This window comes from Vanessa cardui, chromosome 25, assembly GCF_905220365.1.
Source record: "Vanessa cardui chromosome 25, ilVanCard2.1, whole genome shotgun sequence".
NCBI classification, from domain to species: domain Eukaryota; kingdom Metazoa; phylum Arthropoda; class Insecta; order Lepidoptera; family Nymphalidae; genus Vanessa; species Vanessa cardui.
Window position 1 is genome coordinate 4,775,328 of NC_061147.1, and position 19,534 is coordinate 4,794,861.

A 19,534-nucleotide genomic window follows, 5' to 3' on the forward strand; every position below is an offset into this window, starting at 1 on the left:
AAATTACTATTTTTCAAACTTTTTAAAAGAGTTGTGTTTGAAACGTACAATATATTGTATTACATTTTCTTAAAACATAAATATATTTAAGATTTTAAATTACCATGGCTATTTTTATTATTACAGATATTAAATAGGGGATATTTATCGTGTTTTTCATGTTTATTCGGTGGACCTCGATATTTCGACATTATCTACGAATGGTGGTCCGAAAAACATGGTAAATATCCCGTATCTAATAGCTTTAATAAATATATTTTACTGGATATTATGTCACTTTTGCATTTGAATAATTTTTGTTATTTTTTTCATTTAAATAAAATGAGAAGTTTTAAAAAAAAGCCGCTGCAATATTAACGTATTTTTTAAAAATGTTTTAGGAATACATGAAATAAAAGTAATAATAAAAATAAAATTATGCTAATGTCAATTTTTATACCATTCTTGACGGAAATTCTTTTTTTTTTGTTGAATAAAATCTAAACAATTCGGGATACCTGCTAAGTTTTTTGGTGTAAAATGTTTACTTATGATATGTATTAAAAACAGTTTCTGTACTATTCATGACCACGTGGAATTTTATCATTTTCCTTTATTTTTATTTGAATATAGTTAAGGCGTTAATATTAATTTATTGATGTAAATAAATGCTTTATTCATAATAAAAATAATCTGATAGCAACACTGACTGTTGTCTTCACAATTTTATTGGGTCTTTCACAATAATCCACATTTCAAATGATAAAACTTACAGCGCCCTCTAGGAACAGACAATAAAATCAGAGAAACGTATCCCTTCTCACTCGCACTCGTGTGTTCTTCGCAGTCGAACGGTTCAATGACTTTGGCGACCAGTTTCTATTTTCTCTCTGGTTCTGTCGTCGGGTCGACCCGCAAGGAAGGGGGTCTTTGTTTGCGTTTCACGTTCGCGTCGCACGGTATCATCTGTGACGGTTCTATCGCATCGTGTCCGAGACGGAATGTGTCCGCATAAGTGGAAGCGTGGTTTTCTCTCGTCGCGGTCTATGTGAAATGTCGTGCAGTGCCCCAGGGTGGCTCCATCTAACAGTGCAAGTGCAGTGAGGTGCAGTGGTGTGTACGAGCGAGCGTGGGTCGGTTCGGCCACGGCGAGCGAGGTGCGCGGAGGTGGCGGCGGCCGTTCGGCCATGACCGGCGACATGCCTCTAGGGAGCGCGCACGCGTTCGGGCGCGCGTTGCTCCGGGACGGGGCGCTGCCGCCGCTGGAGCCCGGTCCACCCGCTCCACCGGCGGCCAACGCGCAGCCGCCTGACAAGCGCCCACCGGCTGCGGCCGCCAGCCCTGAGCAGGTCATGAAGCTCTATATGAACAAACTTACCCCATATGAACATCGTGAGATATTAAACTACCCCCAAGTGTACTTCATAGGCGCGAATGCTAAGAAACGTCCCGGTCTCGTCGGGTTTCCGAACAATTGCGAGTACGACAACGAGCAGGGTTCCTACATTCACATACCACACGACCACATAGCGTACCGATACGAGGTACTTAAGGTTATAGGGAAGGGCAGTTTTGGCCAAGTGGTCAAAGCCTACGATCATAAAAAGCGCGAGAACGTCGCTCTGAAGATGGTACGGAACGAAAAGCGTTTCCACCGTCAGGCGCAGGAGGAGATTCGCATCCTCGAACACCTCCGCGAACAAGACCAGGACAACACGATGAACGTGATCCACATGTTCGATTCCTTCACGTTCAGGAATCACACATGCATCACCTTCGAACTTCTTTCTATCAACCTGTACGAGCTGATAAAGAAGAATAAGTTCCACGGGTTCTCCTTGCAGCTGGTACGCAAGTTCTCGCACAGCCTTCTCCAGTGCCTACACGCACTCAACAAGAACCGGATCATTCATTGCGACATGAAACCCGAAAATGTACTGCTGAAGCAACAGGGACGCTCTGGAATCAAGGTACGTAAATAATTTGCCGTCTAAACTCAAACATAACCTAAAATTACAAACTATGCGAAACAGATCGTCTATATTTTGTACAGTTATTAGGTTACCGAATTTCTAAACACCTGTTCACGTACGAGATGGGCCGCGGGCGGGTAAAATCGATAACAGTTGTTGTGAACAGCTGCCCCAGTGCGTGCCTTGCGATCAGCTGGCCACACCCGCCTCTCGCAACTCCAAACCTGACCTGATGAAAAATATACATTTATCATACACGAATCTTTGACACATCTGTCTGGCAGCGCTCTGCGATACACGATCTTTTATTATGTTTCTCATTGCATGAACGTTATGATAAACGTTATCTGAACGAGTTACAAAGTCGCCCAGAACCGGCCACGCATCCAGTTCTATTTTAAAGCTTCCCGATACATTTAGTAACTCGCTATGCTCTCTTGTGATTTAGACGGTTATTTACGTCAGAACGCATCCGTGAGATTTCAAAACAAGACTGAAGATTCGCAATTAAAAATATTCAAGTCAATGTCATTCGTTCCAAACAAATGATTATATTATTTATGAGCGAATAATAAACCTTCAACCATTCACTCGTCTGTGAACGAGGTATGACCTACAAGTTGATGATTTGGTGATGGCTGAGTGAAGTTCGACAACTTTATCCAATTTTATGTCGTCAACTAAACTTGAAGGCTTAAAATTAATGCTTCACGCTCGATATTCCGATTTTTTTCTACTTTCTTTGAAGGTTAATAGCATCTAGAATAAAAATAAATGTTAGACTATTATTATTCATTATATATTGAGAGCATGTTTAATAATTTATTATGAGTATGAAAACATGTGTAACTTAATTGCATGTAATACATTTCCGCGAAATTACATAAATTGAACAATTCAAATAGGGACACTAGGAATTTGTACAAGTGCAGTACTTTTTGTTTGTTCAGGTGAGTCCTACTTAGATGTTAGGCGCCAGATTATGAATGTCTACGATAAGATAATTATATAAATGTTTTGTTTATAACCCGATTGTATCATACTTTTTTTTTCTTGATTACGTTATCGTGAAAATACGGTTACAAAAATGTATTTGCTGCAAAATTTATTGACACCTCGCGTTAACAGTACTATCTATATTATCTATAATAATGGGCCAGATTGTCAGCTTATTTCAGAGATTTATCAGACGATATTGTATTTTTGCAGACGATCCTATCATCCAAAAGTAAACTGTAGTTACCAAAACTTGGGTTGAAAAGGATTATATTTGACGTACTGTTTCGATATGTAGGCTATTGAGAAGAACTGGTAAGAAAGTTCAAAAGAAAGAGAAAACAAAGTTTTTTTCTAAATAGAATAATTATTAATTTAACTAATAAAGATTTAAAATAAAAAAAAAATTTAGCAATTTTTAATGAAATCAATAGTCTTTTTGTTTACTATGTTGGTAGCCTCTCTCGTGACGACGGCACCTAGCGGTAGTTTCTGTTGCGAACCGGTTCGAAGTCAATAATTTGGAATTATTGACTTTTACAGGCTTTAATTACTATATTCTGTTATTAATTAATATTCATATTATGAAAATATAGTTTTAATAATTGGAAATGAATTAAAACGATATGTAAGAAGGATTTTTTTTTTATTTGTTTGGGCCCTTAACAAACACCTATATATTTTCAGTATATGATACAGTTTTATTACCGATGTTATCTGTCGCGGGAGTTGATCTCGAGTTCTACGTACGGCGCGGCGTACTGCATTTTTTCGACTTTTCTCCGAAATGTTTGTGAATTTTCAAAGCGACCGATCTCTTTTTTCATCCAGAATGCGAATTCAGCCAGTGTCGGTTCGCTTTATCCCAACCGAAAACTATTCCAAGCTCTTTCCTTAACGTCTACCGATGCAACGACGTCAGTCACGCAGCAATTTAAAACGGAACCAATCATCCCATTCGACCACTAAATGACAAGCTAGCGAGCGTGTCTGTCTGCAACTTTCTTTATGTCAAGTTTGTCAATTGAAAAACTTTCGCTCAGTTGGAGAAAATATAATTTACTTAACGATAATGTTAGAACTACGAATGAAGCACATTTCGTTACTTTTATTGATGAAAAAGGTTCTATTTTCAAATAGTTTTTTTTGTTTTTCGTTGAATATAATAATGTAATGCAATCGAATGCAATTGAAGGATGCTCGAAAACATTTACGCTTGCCGTCAAATATTTACCGTTCGAGTGTGCTCTCCCGCATTGCCGCAATGAAATTAAACTGCCGGGAGCAAATTATTTTGTCAATAACGAAACTTCTGTTTCCAAAAATTCACTATTAATTTCAAAAAAATTAAAATTACATACAGAAAGTGGGACCCTAAAAATTGACCTGCTAACAAAAAACGCAAGATGACTGGAGTATACACAATACCCGATACACTTGTATGAAGCCAGGTAGCTTTATATATCTAACTTGAAACAGGTTTGTCACACAAAGCAAACGGACGGCCGGGATGGGGTGTGCGAAATAGACTTTATCGTCCCGTAATAAGGAACTAAAAATAATTATAATCGCTTGGAGTTCCACAGTCAAAATAAATCAGTACAACAAGAAGGCTCGGCAAATTCTATTTATGACTGCCCTTCATAATGCGATGTAGGAAAAATATCAAGGTTACTGACCCCTATATTAAAAACTCAATGAACTCATAAAACATATATTTGGATTAATAATCGAGTTTGATTAAGAACACGCGATTTTCGATTAAAGGAAACCGTTTTATGAATTAATAAGAAATAGTTGTTTTCGATATTACCGAAATTAAAAATAAACTTTATCGCTAAATATTTTACTGATATTCTAACAGTTTCTCTACCGGGAAACATCTTTTGTGTTGCTTTTTGGCATAAAATTGAGAGGATCACTTTGAATATTCAGTTAGCTAGTGTATGTATTTATCGATAACTTGCATAATATCTTAGATTGAGAATATTTGGTTCCAAGTTGGTTGGTTGATAAGTTAATATTTCCTACGGCACTTATATCGTTGGGTCGTGACCTGACCATACATTTTCATTTGTCCAAAAAACAGTAATAAAGATTACTTTAAACGCTACTAGCTATTAAGTTTGTACCGTAAACACTCCGATGTTACCAGTTTAATACTTTATTTTATCTTGTCAACGTGAAATGTGCCGGTTGCATATTAAAAACCGGAATACTTTAAGTAAGATTATACACGCAAATAATGAATATCGTAAAACGTTTTAACATTTTATTTGTCTATATTAATTAAGCATATTTATTTTGTGTTTATTACACATAATGTGTTTAAGCTTTATTTTACATTAAGGTAAGTCATATCTTAAAGGCACGAAAGAAAAAAATTGAAAAGAAGAAATTATATAAAATATATAGTACATTCGTTAAAATAATCAAATCTAAGGTTTATCTAAGAAAATGAATTAATAATTTATAATATACATAATTCTTAAGAAGTATAGTATATATAGTAGTATAGTAACTCAACGAGAAAATTTCTTTATTGTTTGCGAAGATTACTTATTTATTAAAATACCTGTATCAATATAGATTGGCCCCAATCTTTTCAAAATGACATATAATTTTACGTCATGATAGTTTATAGTTCGTTCGTGTTTCGGATCACCTATAAATTTATAAGTAATTGAGATGTCTATTCAATTCATCAGATTAATGTCGCAGATACACACGATGACTCGCTGATCCGATTGAAAAGGAATTCGATATAACGGGAGAGAAATCATACGCAGGACGAATGACTTTATATGTTTACCAAGATGTACCTATGTAACAGTTAATTTTTGCATTACAGAATAATTATGATCTTGTGAGAAAAATTTACTTTATTTCACAAGATCGAGTCGAGATGGCCCAGTGGTTAGAACGCGTGCATCTTAACCGATGATTGCGGGTTCAAACCCAGGCAGGCACTGCTGATTCATGTGCTTAATTTATCTTTATAATTCATCTCGTGCTCAGCGGTGAAGGAAAACATCGTGAGGAAACCTGCATGTGACAAATTTCATAGAAATTCTGCCACATGTGTATTCCACCAACCCGCATTGGATCAGCGTGGTGGAATATGTTCCAAACCTTGTCCTCAAACAGAGAGGAGGCCTTTAGCCCAGCAGTGGGAATTTACAGGCTGTTGTTGTTGTTGTTGAGAAAATTTTAATCATCCCATTATGCCAATCTCAGGAGAGAAAGAGCTTAAGATCTTTCGTCAATCATTGCGGCGACTGAATTGAAAATACATTGATGTAATAGCCAAAGTTGATAGGCTGGAATTAGTATGTTATAGTCGTTTATAAAATGAGAGACTGTATCCAAGTGAAAAGTTTAAGTCGAAATACGTTGATACAGTAAAGTATAAAAAGAGCCCGTGAGTACGAAACGACAACAATACGAGACGCATATCGTATTTGATCTAATGACCCGTTGCCGAAATCCGCTTTCGAGATAGGATGACATTCGCAGTCCTTGTGAGATAAATTGGGTCATACGGTCGCGACGGCTTCTATCGATTTTACCATCTTACGCAAATCGTGACTGAAGCGATAAGTGACTGGCGTAAAGCGATTTGTTTATTGTTTAATAAAATACTATGTAAGTTTTATTTTTTAAATGATTATTATTTGTTGCGTAAATATTGGAGATAAATACATTTTTTTACTATCTTCACATCTTATATATATAGATATATTATGAAAATAATAAGTAAAATAATAGATTATAGAAATTAAGAGACAAAAAAATTATAGACAATTTTCAATCATAGTTTTTTTTTTGGTGATAATAATATAAAATACCACACCTCTTCTCTTTGTTTTATTATTCCCAGCAAAATCATGTCTTTAGTCTGTTGTGATTCCAAAACCCTTAATCAAATGCAATTTGTTTTGTTTTTTTAGACTTTGAACAGTGTAAGGGTTCAATGACACAAAATTTTATCATCAATACTGCATTACAATTGATTTATTTTATTTGATGTGTAACTACTATCAATTAATCAATCAATCAGCAGCCCATGTTCACCCACTGCTGGACATAGGTCTCTCCGATTACATGCCACTGTGATCGTTCTTCGGCTACTTGCATCCAGCTCCTGCCAGCCGTCTTGCATGAATCGTGGAATTGACGTAAAATACTTGTAAAAGCCCTCGATTTTAGACGCCGAATAGTCAAAGAACGGCGGTATTTATTGTCGTTGAAAGTAAACACGTCTTGTAAATTATTTACCCGTCAGTAGCTTATCAATTAAACCGTCGTTCATAAACAATCGGCGTGAGACATGCTTTGTGGAAACGTAGACTGCTTTCAAGGCATGACGTCTGGCACGTGCACTATTTGTAACAACCGCTTTGCCAATTATATTGAGACAAACCTAATATTATAATAATATTGAAAGTTAACAAAAGTTATAAAAATGACGGTAGTTTTAATAATTTTAATAAATAAATTATCCTTTATTACTTACGGTTAGTATTGTCTGAATTACTTAAGTAATTTTGAAATGAATTCAATGTTAAACATAATATAATAATACCCTAAACAAAATCGAAAAGGAAAAGCATTTTGTGTGTTTTACTAATTAATGTGCTCATTATATGTATTTACAATAATTTTAATTATTCATCGTCGTTAACCGCCAATTACTATCCACTGCTGGACATAGGGTTCTCTCGACATGTATCAACGCTTCCGGTTTTCCGACTTATAGTTCCCAGTCGGATCTAGGTTCAGTACCTTTAGGTCACGAATAATATTTTACCAGTAGTGAAAAATTTTGATAAAAAATCTTTTGGGTGCAATTATATGTACAAGATATTTAAGAAAATACTTATAAAATTCAAGCTTACATATACAAAGTGTAGGTATTAGTAAAAGGTTCTGATCTGAAATCGGAACGGTTCACTGCGACACGTGGGCATTTTACCGGTAATAAGGTCATAGTATAAGCTGCTATCGAGTCGCAGCAAAGTCTGACAGGCCACCTAATTATACTAACGAGCTTTGAAAATAGACCCGCTAAAAGATACCTATTGATGGATTAGATAATGCGTGTATTTTTCTAAGATTAGTTGGCTAACGATGAACAAAACAAGCTCTGATATTTACCAAATTATGAATATTTATATTCATAAATATTTAGTTTTACCTTTTTTCTAGTTTATGTTAACATTATTAAAAAGTAAGTCTCGGAATCTAAAAATAACTCAAGTGTTATTCTCTCGAGATATTTTTATACAGTAGACCCGAAGGCTTTGTTGCTATGCGCTCTCAAATGCAACGAAGAGTTTAGGTTAAAGAAGTCGCAACTAGCTCCATCTAGTTGGGAGACTTTTAAAGTGGACTTCACTGAAGTCGCCCTGGGCTTACTAGTTTTAGTCCTATGCTTTAACGCTTTGAAATCTCAATCACTTTTCTATTTTGAAAATTTCTCAGTCAGCGCGTTAAATTTTTAACATTGTTTCTCAAGATTGTAACGTTATTTAGCCATTGCATTTGTTTTTTTTTTTATTATTTTACATCATCTGTGAAATGAGCTCTTAACTTTCAGCTCATAATACATTGATGTTTTTAATTTCGATTTATTATTGTTGAAGCAACCTTGATTACAATTGGCATTACGCAATTTTACTATGTCAATAATATCTTCCATTCTCTACCAGCCTTGTTTGCTGTTCACTATTCATTACATTAGCTCATTTTATTTATATAAACAGCACAAAGAGTTAATGAAAATGTATAATTTATTGTAAATATGTTAGTCACTTAATAGAATTTCATAATGTTGCTGATAGGATAATGATCGGACAAATTGATTTTGTTACTAAGCAAATATCAAAGCAGCCATAACACCTAATAGATCTGAGCAGTAATATTTAATCAGATATTGAAATTGTAATCATTTGTAACAGCCAGCTGTTAGATGTTGTATTGACCACTTTAACTTAAAATAAGTTGTGTTTGATGGCAATGAAATGCCTCAAAGGGAAGATATTTTGTTGACAGCAATCATTTTAAATCCGGAAATGGCAACAATTCTAATGGAACGTGGAATTTTTACGAATACAATGATAATGTATTGTTTGAAGTACCGAACAATCGTACACGACTTGCCTCGAAGGTCTTTGCCTTCGACTTTTTTAATGTCAAGACAGAAGTTCTCGGCCAATGATTACATTGCCCGCGTGACGCATCGTCGAACGTGATAGTTATTCTTAAAATTCACTAAACGTCTTTGTCCTACTATCGGACAATAGTAGGCAATCATTTTTAATTTGAATCACATTGGCGCCACATCAAAATGCTTTTAAATTTCGACTGCGTACAAAAAGCCAACGATCTGATGATCGTAAATTAAAAACAAACAGCGTAGTGCAACAACCTCACGGTATCTTATTGCGTGGTTTCATCGATCCCGCTCCCATCAGGCGATGACCTACTTAACTCAGGTACGCAGAATGGTAACCTCTGTGCGCAGTCATAGAGAAATTGTTACAATTCGGGATCTTCTTAAAATCTAATCCAATAAACTATTCATAATAAAGATCACTCATTTTTTTTACGTTCTCTTTTGGGTATGTTATTGATCTGCGTAATGTAACCTCTGTTAAATTTTGTATCAGGCAATTTCGTACAATTTAATTTTAATGCATGTTAGATAGTTCACCCTTTTCAATGTAAGTGAATCACTTATTCAGGATAATCAGCAAGGTCTGAGGATTCCAACAGCTCACAAGAGCCGGCTCAAAGCTAAGTGCGTATCATTAAGTCTATTGTGCATATACCTCATAGTTATGTAGAATATTCGATAGCTAGCTACATCGTACACAGGAGCTATTAATTAACTCATCGAGAAATTCCCTGGCGTTCCCTTATGAAGTTGTGATTATGATGTAAAATTTGAAATCGAGCAAGATTATGTAAGCTTTGAGCTTATAAACTGTATATTTCAGCAAATGAGGCTGCTTTATGCAGTAATTAATTTAATTAGAAAATTTTAGCTCTTACGTATGAAAAAGATCTGAAAATAAGTACGTTTGAACGGTCATATACCTTTCTACTTTGGCATTTACTTATTAAAGGTTATTGAACTGAATTATTATATTTTCATGAGTTGATTTAGATCACCTTTAATATAGATAATATATTTATTTAACTTGTGCGCATTTCTTGTTATCATAGCAAACACACTTATCAGCGAAACTTGATAACCTATATTCGTTATGCGAAGTTCGAAATCGTCGCCTTCTTCAAATATTTGGCGTTCAGTTTACGTTTCGGTAGGGAAAGATCCAATTATTGTAAGTGGTTCTTGAAATTGATCGAAACCCCTTTTATCACCTTAAATGATTAGAGTCTATTTTACCTTAGCTAGTTTATTAATTTGTATTGGTAATTGATTTAGTTTCATCTTTATCAATTTTGTTTATTAAGTTTTATTTATTTTTACAGTTACTATATTACTATATTAGTCTTAGCCCAACAGCGGGATATTGGGCTGTTACTGGGAACATTTTTTTGCATCATCACTATTTTCGTAATCAAAAAATTCTTTCGTCAAGCTCTATAATGTCATCTGAACGCTTCATTCAAAATTATTTGAAAGAGATCAAATTGGGTAGAAGCGTTACTTTGAATGGAGATTTGATTACTCATGATTGTATGAAATTATAAAAGTGTAGCTTGCGAAATAAAATTATTCACGGTACGTTTTAATTTTTAGTATTTTTAAAAAGTAGAACATCCACGAGACGAGGTAAAAATGTACAATAAAAATTACTCACTTATTATTTGCTTTATTCATAAAAATATCGATAAGAATAGGTATTGATAAAAATGAAACAGAATAGGGGTATTTTCAACACTTTCTTATTTATTAACTTTTTTATTACTTTCAAACAACAGCTAGTAGATATTTTTTTCAAAATTAGTTAAAAACTCCATTCGAATGAGTTCAATAATGTCAAACGAAACATGCTTTTTAGTCGCCTTTACGTAATCAACTCAAATTCGTAAGGATATACGTATCGCATTGGTTGTATGTTTGCACGCGACAATAATGCGATTCGCTATTATAGACTCTACCACAATAGAATAGAGGTGAAAATATCGGTCTCTTTGAAGCGTGGTCTTTCATGACACGAAGAATGTTAGAGCTAGTTGAATTCATTAAATGTTTTAATGCCATTGATGTTGTTTTCACTGAAAATTCAGGTCGGTTAATTTTACCTACTTTGAATGTTTAGCTACCGTAAGTTCTTTTGATCTCTCTGATTGATGAATGAAAATAGTAGAAACGTTCATTATTGATGCTTTTACCGCTACACGTAATTTTATAAGTAAACATTATCTTAGTTCTCTATACGCTATCTGAGATAGTGAATTATTACTTTCAATTCTGTAATAAGGAACCGTAGTCTTTTATATTACTGTAAATTTCTTACGGCATTGATGTATTTTTCCGTTGTTTCCATAGTATACTTGATCTTCATGTTTTTAAAGCTTAGAATATTTGTAAATAGGTAATGATATCTACAGCTTTAATGGTACGTTAAATTGTCCTAAAACTGTGACTTCGTGAATCTCAATACATCAGCCATACACAGCTAAATCTGTGTCAATCTAGACAAGAATTTAGGACATCTGCACACTGCATTTCCCACCCACGCGTAAAATTACTGTTATTAGTCACCGTCAATCGCGTTTAGTTAATTCAATGCCGTACTTATAGCTATGTGAACCTGGCACCCAACTTTAGAAAATCAAATTTTTGTTAACGCATTCTTGAAGTGTTTGGTATGTAGTTGATTGTAGTGAGAAAATGTTTGTTTGTAGTTTGACCAAAAAACCAATTTGGGTCACCCAAGAATGGCCATCCCCCGGATTTCGAAAAAATCAATTTTAACGGTTGATTTGTATAGGAAATCGTTAGTAGTTGATTGTAGTGAACGAATTTTCGTTTGTAGTTATTTGTTGAATTTTTTTTTTATTTATATTTTTTTTTTACTTATATATTTTTTTTTTATTTATAATTTTTTTTTCTTTAAAGTTAATCGTTATTGAACCTTTTACCTAAATTGTGCTTCGAAGTAAAAGAATTTTCGATTGTGGTAAAACAGCAGTTGATAAGGAGCAATCAACTTGAGTCAAACTCGCTTCGAAGTGATGAAGATTGAATTACTCCGGTTGTGAACACTAGACGACTACTACAAACGTCAAAAACGATTCAAAGATACTCGTTGAGGTTTGTAGCAAAGGAATTGTTGATTGTAGTAGAACGGAAGTTCATAAAAAGCGACCAATTTGAGTCTAACTCGCTTTGGAGTGATTCCGAGTGAATTACTCCGATTGTGAAGATTAGACGACTACTACAAACGTCAAAAACGACTCAAAGATACTCGTTGAGGTTTGTAGTAAAGGAATTGTTGATTGTAGTAGAACGGAAGTTCATAAAAAGCGACCAATTTGAGTCTAACTCGCTTTGGAGTTATTCCGAGTGAATTACTCCGATTGTGAAGATTAGACGACTACTACAAACGTCAAAAACGACTCAAAGATACTCGTTGAGGTTTGTAGTAAAGGAATTGTTGATTGTAGTAGAACGGAAGTTCATAAAAAGCGACCAATTTGAGTCTAACTCGCTTTGGAGTGATTCCGAGTGAATTACTCCGATTGTGAAGATTAGACGACTACTACAAACGTCAAAAACGACTCAAAGATACTCGTTGAGGTTTGTAGTAAAGGAATTGTTGATTGTAGTAGAACGGAAGTTCATAAAAAGCGACCAATTTGAGTCTAACTCGCTTTGGAGTGATTCCGAGTGAATTACTCCGATTGTGAAGATTAGACGACTACTACAAACGTCAAAAACGACTCAAAGATACTCGTTGAGGTTTGTAGTAAAGGAATTGTTGATTGTAGTAGAACGGAAGTTCATAAAAAGCGACCAATTTGAGTCTAACTCGCTTTGGAGTGATTCCGAGTGAATTACTCCGATTGTGAAGATTAGACGACTACTACAAACGTCAAAAACGACTCAAAGATACTCGTTGAGGTTTGTAGTAAAGGAATTGTTGATTGTAGTAGAACGGAAGTTCATAAATAGCGACCAATTTGAGTCAAACTCGCTTTGTAGTGATTCCGAGTGAATTACTCCGATTGTGAAGATTAGACGACTACTACAAACGTCAAAAACGACTCAAAGATACTCGTTGAGGTTTGTAGTAAAGGCATTGTTGATTGTAGTAGAACGGAAGTTCATAAATAGCGACCAATTTGAGTCTAACTCGCTTTGGAGTGATTTCGAGTGAATTTCTCCGATTGTGAAGATTAGACGACTACTACAAACGTCAAAAACGACTCAAAGATACTCGTTGAGGTTTGTAGTAAAGGAATTGTTGATTGTAGTAGAACGGAAGTTCATAAAAAGCGACCAATTTGAGTCTAACTCGCTTTGGAGTGATTCCGAGTGAATTACTCCGATTGTGAAGATTAGACGACTACTACAAACGTCAAAAACGACTCAAAGATACTCGTTGAGGTTTGTAGTAAAGGAATTGTTGATTGTAGTAGAACGGAAGTTCATAAAAAGCGACCAATTTGAGTCTAACTCGCGCTTTGGAGTGATTCCGAGTGAATTACTCCGATTGTGAAGATTAGACGACTACTACAAACGTCAAAAACGACTCAAAGATACTCGTTGAGGTTTGTAGTAAAGGAATTGTTGATTGTAGTAGAACGGAAGTTCATAAAAAGCGACCAATTTGAGTCTAACTCGCTTTGGAGTGATTCCGAGTGAATTACTCCGATTGTGAAGATTAGACGACTACTACAAACGTCAAAAACGACTCAAAGATACTCGTTGAGGTTTGTAGTAAAGGAATTGTTGATTGTAGTAGAACGGAAGTTCATAAAAAGCGACCAATTTGAGTCTAACTCGCTTTGGAGTGATTCCGAGTGAATTACTCCGATTGTGAAGATGAGACGACTACTACAAATGTTGAAATAGATTCGAAAAGGCTCGTAGATATTTGTAGTGCAGGAATTTTTAATTGTAGTAGAACAAAAGTTAATTTAGAAGCTATCAAGATGACAGGGAACTGATTTTGGAGTGATTTCGACCGAATTGCTCCGGTTGTGAAAATTGGACGACTACTATAAATGTCAAAAATGACTCGAATATGCTCGTTGAGGTTTGTAGTGGAGAAATTTTCAATTGTAGTTGAATGGAAGTTGATGAGAAGTGATCACTTTGAGACACACTCGCTCTGGTGTGATTCCAAGTGAAGTACTCCGGTTGTGAAGACTAGATGACTACTACGAACGTCTAATATCACGCGACGATACTGGCAGAGGTTTGTAGTGGAGGATTTTTCGATTGTAGTGGAGGAAAACCTGAGTAGAAGGCATCAAGTTCAGAGAAAACTCAGTTTGGAGTAATTGCCACTGAATTATTCCGGTTATAAAGATAAGACGACTACTACAAACGTCAAAATAGACTCGAATATGCTCGTTGAGGTTTGTAGTGGAGGAATTTTTAATTGCAGTAGAAGGGAAGTGGATGAGAAGCGATCAACTCAAGTCGAACTCGTCTAAACTTCACAACTGAAGTAATTCAGTCGAAATCACTCCAAAATCAGTTTTCTGTCATCTTGATAGCTCCTAAGTTAATTTATGTTCTACTACAATTGAAAATTCGTCCACTACAAACCTTAACGAGTATCTTTGAGTCGTTTTTGACGTTTGTAGTAGTCGTCTAATCTGCACAATCGGAGTAATTCACTCGGAATCACTCCAAAGCGAGTTAGACTCAAATTGGTCGCTTTTTATGAACTTCCGTTCTACTACAATCAACAATTCCTTTACTACAAACCTCAACGAGTATCTTTGAGTCGTTTTTGACGTTTGTAGTAGTCGTCTAATCTTCACAATCGGAGTAATTCACTCGGAATCACTCCAAAGCGAGTTAGACTCAAATTGGTCGCTTTTTATGAACTTCCGTTCTACTACAATCAACAATTCCTTTACTACAAACCTCAACGAGTATCTTTGAGTCGTTTTTGACGTTTGTAGTAGTCGTCTAATCTTCACAATCGGAGTAATTCACTCGGAATCACTCCAAAGCGAGTTAGACTCAAATTGGTCGCTTTTTATGAACTTCCGTTCTACTACAATCAACAATTCCTTTACTACAAACCTCAACGAGTATCTTTGAGTCGTTTTTGACGTTTGTAGTAGTCGTCTCATCTTCACAATCGGAGAAATTCACTCGGAATCACTCCAAAGCGAGTTAGACTCAAATTGGTCGCTTTTTATGAACTTCCGTTCTACTACAATCAACAATTCCTTTACTACAAACCTCAACGAGTATCTTTGAGTCGTTTTTGACGTTTGTAGTAGTCGTCTAATCTTCACAATCGGAGTAATTCACTCGGAATCACTCCAAAGCGAGTTAGACTTAAATTGGTCGCTATTTATGAACTTCCGTTCTACTACAATCAACAATTCCTTTACTACAAACCTCAACGAGTATCTTTGAGTCGTTTTTGACGTTGTAGTAGTCGTCTAATCTTCACAATCGGAGTAATTAATTCACTCGGAATCACTCCAAAGCGAGTTAGACTCAAATTGGTCGCTTTTTATGAACTTCCGTTCTACTACAATCAACAATTCCTTTACTACAAACCTCAACGAGTATCTTTGAGTCGTTTTTGACGTTTGTAGTAGTCGTCTAATCTTCACAATCGGAGTAATTCACTCGGAATCACTCCAAAGCGAGTTAGACTCAAATTGGTCGCTTTTTATGAACTTCCGTTCTACTACAATCAACAATTCCTTTACTACAAACCTCAACGAGTATCTTTGAGTCGTTTTTGACGTTTGTAGTAGTCGTCTAGTGTTCACAACCAGAGTAATTCAATCTTGTTGATTGCTCCTTATCAACTGCTGTTTTACCACAATCGAAAATTCTTTTACTTCGAAGCACAATTTAGGCAAAAGGTTCAATAACGATTAACTTTAAAGAAAAAAAAAGTATAAATAAAAAAAAAAAAAATTATAAATAAAAAAAAAAAATTCAACAAATAACTACAAACGAAAATTCGTTCACTACAATCAACTACTAACGATTTCCTATACAAATCAACCGTTAAAATTGATTTTTTCGAAATCCGGGGGATGGCCATTCTTGGGTGACCCAAATTGGTTTTTTGGTCAAACTACAAACAAACATTTTCTCACTACAATCAACTACATACCAAACACTTCAAGAATGCATTAACAAAAATTTGATTTTCTAAAGTTGGGTGCCAGGTTCACATAGGTCGTACTTATTCTTAACCGTTGATCGTTGCGTATACGTAGTGCAAACAAACGTTGGCGTTTTTTTTTTCTAATCATATCTTTAAAATTGCCTCCCACGGGTTTTTGAAAGTGGGTTAATGTCAAACCCACACGACCTGTGCCACTCGGTTGATTGACATACGACTTGGGTCTATTTTTATTTTTTTATCCTGCTTAATGTTTTTTTTATCGAATGAGGAAGGGAAATGTTTCATAATATGTTCCGATTGGTGGAAGTTATCGGGTATATGTTAACATATATGTTGACACCCGTTTTTCCCGTAAAAGTACCAAATATTTCCTCCAATTGTTCGATAAAATATCAGATGATTGATTGGTACAAAGTAAGAGCACCACATACGATCGAAGTTGTATCATTCGTAAACCTTGAAGGTTTATTAAAGACAAAAAAGAATTTATAACAGAAAAAAATAGTTCATTCATTAAAAAAAAAATACAATTAATAATTTACTTGAATGGATTTGAAAATTGAAATGGCGATTCATCACGAATATGTTCGTTTCGTTTTTTATTAAATTAATTGAAAAAAAAAACTTGCATACCCAAAAAAGAGTTGTTGTGACCTTTTAATATTACGTAAAAGAATCTAAAAAAGCTCTTTTGGAGTTGAAAACTGTGTCACTTGTTCGTAATTGAAAAGATAAAAAATCATATATTATTGCGTACCTTAACCTTACTTAATGGTGTACATTGCATTATTTGTATCCGATACGTTCCATTTCGCTTGCTTTGTAGGTCACTTCGCGTTATCGTCACCGATGACATTATTTCAAGAAACCACTAAGATTTATAGTAGAGATAGTTGTTTTCACGTCTCCCTTTGTTTAAAGTTAAATCAAAAGGAATCGAGACTCTTGGGAAATAACAGCTATAGATCGAGGACGCATTTTTTTGTCGTAAATGTCCGAACTTCTAAAATAATGATTACAAAGAAAAAAAATTGAAGCAATAAGTGGAAATTGTGGCAATTTTGAGGTTACCAGCAGAATTATTAAAAAATAGCCTTTTATTGATGTGAAAGATTACTGGGATATAGTTTTTCAAGATATCAAATGTTGCAACCTATATTTAAAAATGACGAAGGCAAATGGCTCGAACCGATAATATTTTATAGTCAGATTTTATACTGACGAGTTGGATAAAAAAAATTAACAAAGGGTTAAAAGAAATTTTAGAAACTCGTGTATGTTTTCCTCAAATTTCGTGTACCAGACAAAATAAAATAAAACAGGTGTTTTAGTAAGTAAGCATGAAAGATACATATATGTTGGTTTTGAAAATAACTTTTTTTGAGTTACTTTTACTACACGTTGTAACAAAACTCCAGGTACAGTTTTATTAACGATAGTTTAGTACTAAGAAATAGGTGTTATAAATAAAACACAAACTTTAATATCATAAATCAATTAGTATTATTTAACCCAGTTAAGAAGGTATTATATAGCGTCTCTATTGATAATAATAACTCTAAGTTTTTTAAGCCCGTTTACTCGACCCGGTTACATCGTATTGTAGGCGTATTGTATCGATGTATCTCAATCATACAAAGCACATACGAAGGAGAATCCGTTAATTGGCCTGATCTCGTTCACAATTCGACGCGTACTAGTTTTTTTTTGGATCATACGTCGTTTTTTTTGCTTCGTATTCAACTCTTTGATTTATGTATTTTTCCTTTTAATATGCTGGTTATTCCACCAACCCGCATTGGAACAGCGTGGTGGAATATGTTCCAAACCTTCTCCTCAAAAGGGAGAGGAGGCCTTTAGCCCAGCAGTGGGAATTTACAGGCTGTTGTTGTTGTTGTTGTATGCTGGTTTTTCTTTCATCTTTGTTTTACTTATTTCATGCAGTAGTAATAGCCTATAAATGGACCATTGCTAGGCTGAGGCATCCTGCCTGGAGATAATTCCACGCTGCTCCAATACTAGATGGCGGAACACACGTGGCTGAATTTTATTGAAATTAAACGTATGCAGGATTTCTCACGTAGTTTTCCCACACTGCCGAGCACGAGATGAATTTTAAATACAAATTAAACTTGAGAATTCAGTGGTAGTTTGAACTCCCAACAATCGACTAAGATGCAAGCGTTCTAATCACTAGTTTATTTATTATATCGATGTATTGGCAATGGACATAATTTACAATTAATCATTGAACTAAAAAGTATATATTATGAAGGCTTAGTTGAGAATTGCAAACAGGAACAAGCGCCATACCACATATTAACACGATCATGAGCACTAGACATGCGAAGGCAATAATAATTACAATATGCAGCCTTGACACCGGTAAATATTGTACGAAATTATTTAACAACAATAGATGCAACATGTTGTTGTATTTAGCATTTAAAGGTTACGAAAATAATGGCTTCAACATTGTTTATGTTTCATACGACGACTATGTCAGCAGTTTTTAATCTTATATAATGTTCTGCTGTTGTTCTAAAATCTCACCTTCTCGCAATATCTTGATACATTTTAGTAACTTCTTAAATTAAGAGTTTTGTTGGTATTAATGCATTTTGATGTTGAAGAGGTCTCTGTAAATAATAATATTGTTTCATTATTCCTTAACTGCCTCGTTGATTGAATGGCTATCACATAAGAAAGCAGATCTTGAGATACATTAAAAGCTCCAATTCTAGTACCAAGCAGTATTTTTGACAAGAAGTTCTCAATAGAAGCCCAAAGTAAGGAAGTTAGCAATTTTAAGCCGAGTCTCTGCTAATGCATAAAGCCGTTGGATCTTGCTCCGATTTTCATTCGATTTTAAAGTAAGGAAAAAGTTTATTTGTGTACCAAGTAGAGGACAGTTCGCTATTCTTGTTTTAAAAATAGCCGCAATGACCAAAATTGGTCAGAGGGATATTATTTTAAATCAAGTATTCATCGCACCAATATAAATGTTTGTATTTCCGTAGTTCGATTTGACTGATGTTTGAACTTTATGCTTAGCTTTTCATGTGGTCGCGAATCATTAGCGGTAAGTATTCTAAACTTTGATAGTGTTTCTTGTATATTCTCACGAATTTTAAGCATTTTGGTATGGCCCAAGAGCCCAACGTTAACGTTACGTTATTAGTTAATATTTCTGACTCACCAAATGACCATGGCTACAACAACAACAATAATAAGTCAAATGGACTTTAAACAGTATTTGAAAATAAA

At 34.8% G+C, this 19,534-nt stretch overlaps 1 protein-coding gene across 2 annotated transcripts in view; it reads left to right on the forward strand.

Moving 5' to 3' along the window:
- Positions 1 to 786: 786 nt before the first annotated feature.
- Positions 787 to 19,534, forward strand: part of LOC124540574 (dual specificity tyrosine-phosphorylation-regulated kinase 2) — a 163,906-nt gene continuing 145,158 nt past the window's right edge. The window contains exon 1 of one of the 2 annotated variants that reach the window (XM_047118258.1): positions 787 to 1,949. In XM_047118258.1, the coding sequence (XP_046974214.1) occupies positions 1,167 to 1,949 (783 nt within the window). In that variant the 5' untranslated portion in view covers positions 787 to 1,166. The remainder of the gene's footprint in view (positions 1,950 to 19,534) is intronic. The other variant, XR_006967147.1, reaches the window with a different exon arrangement.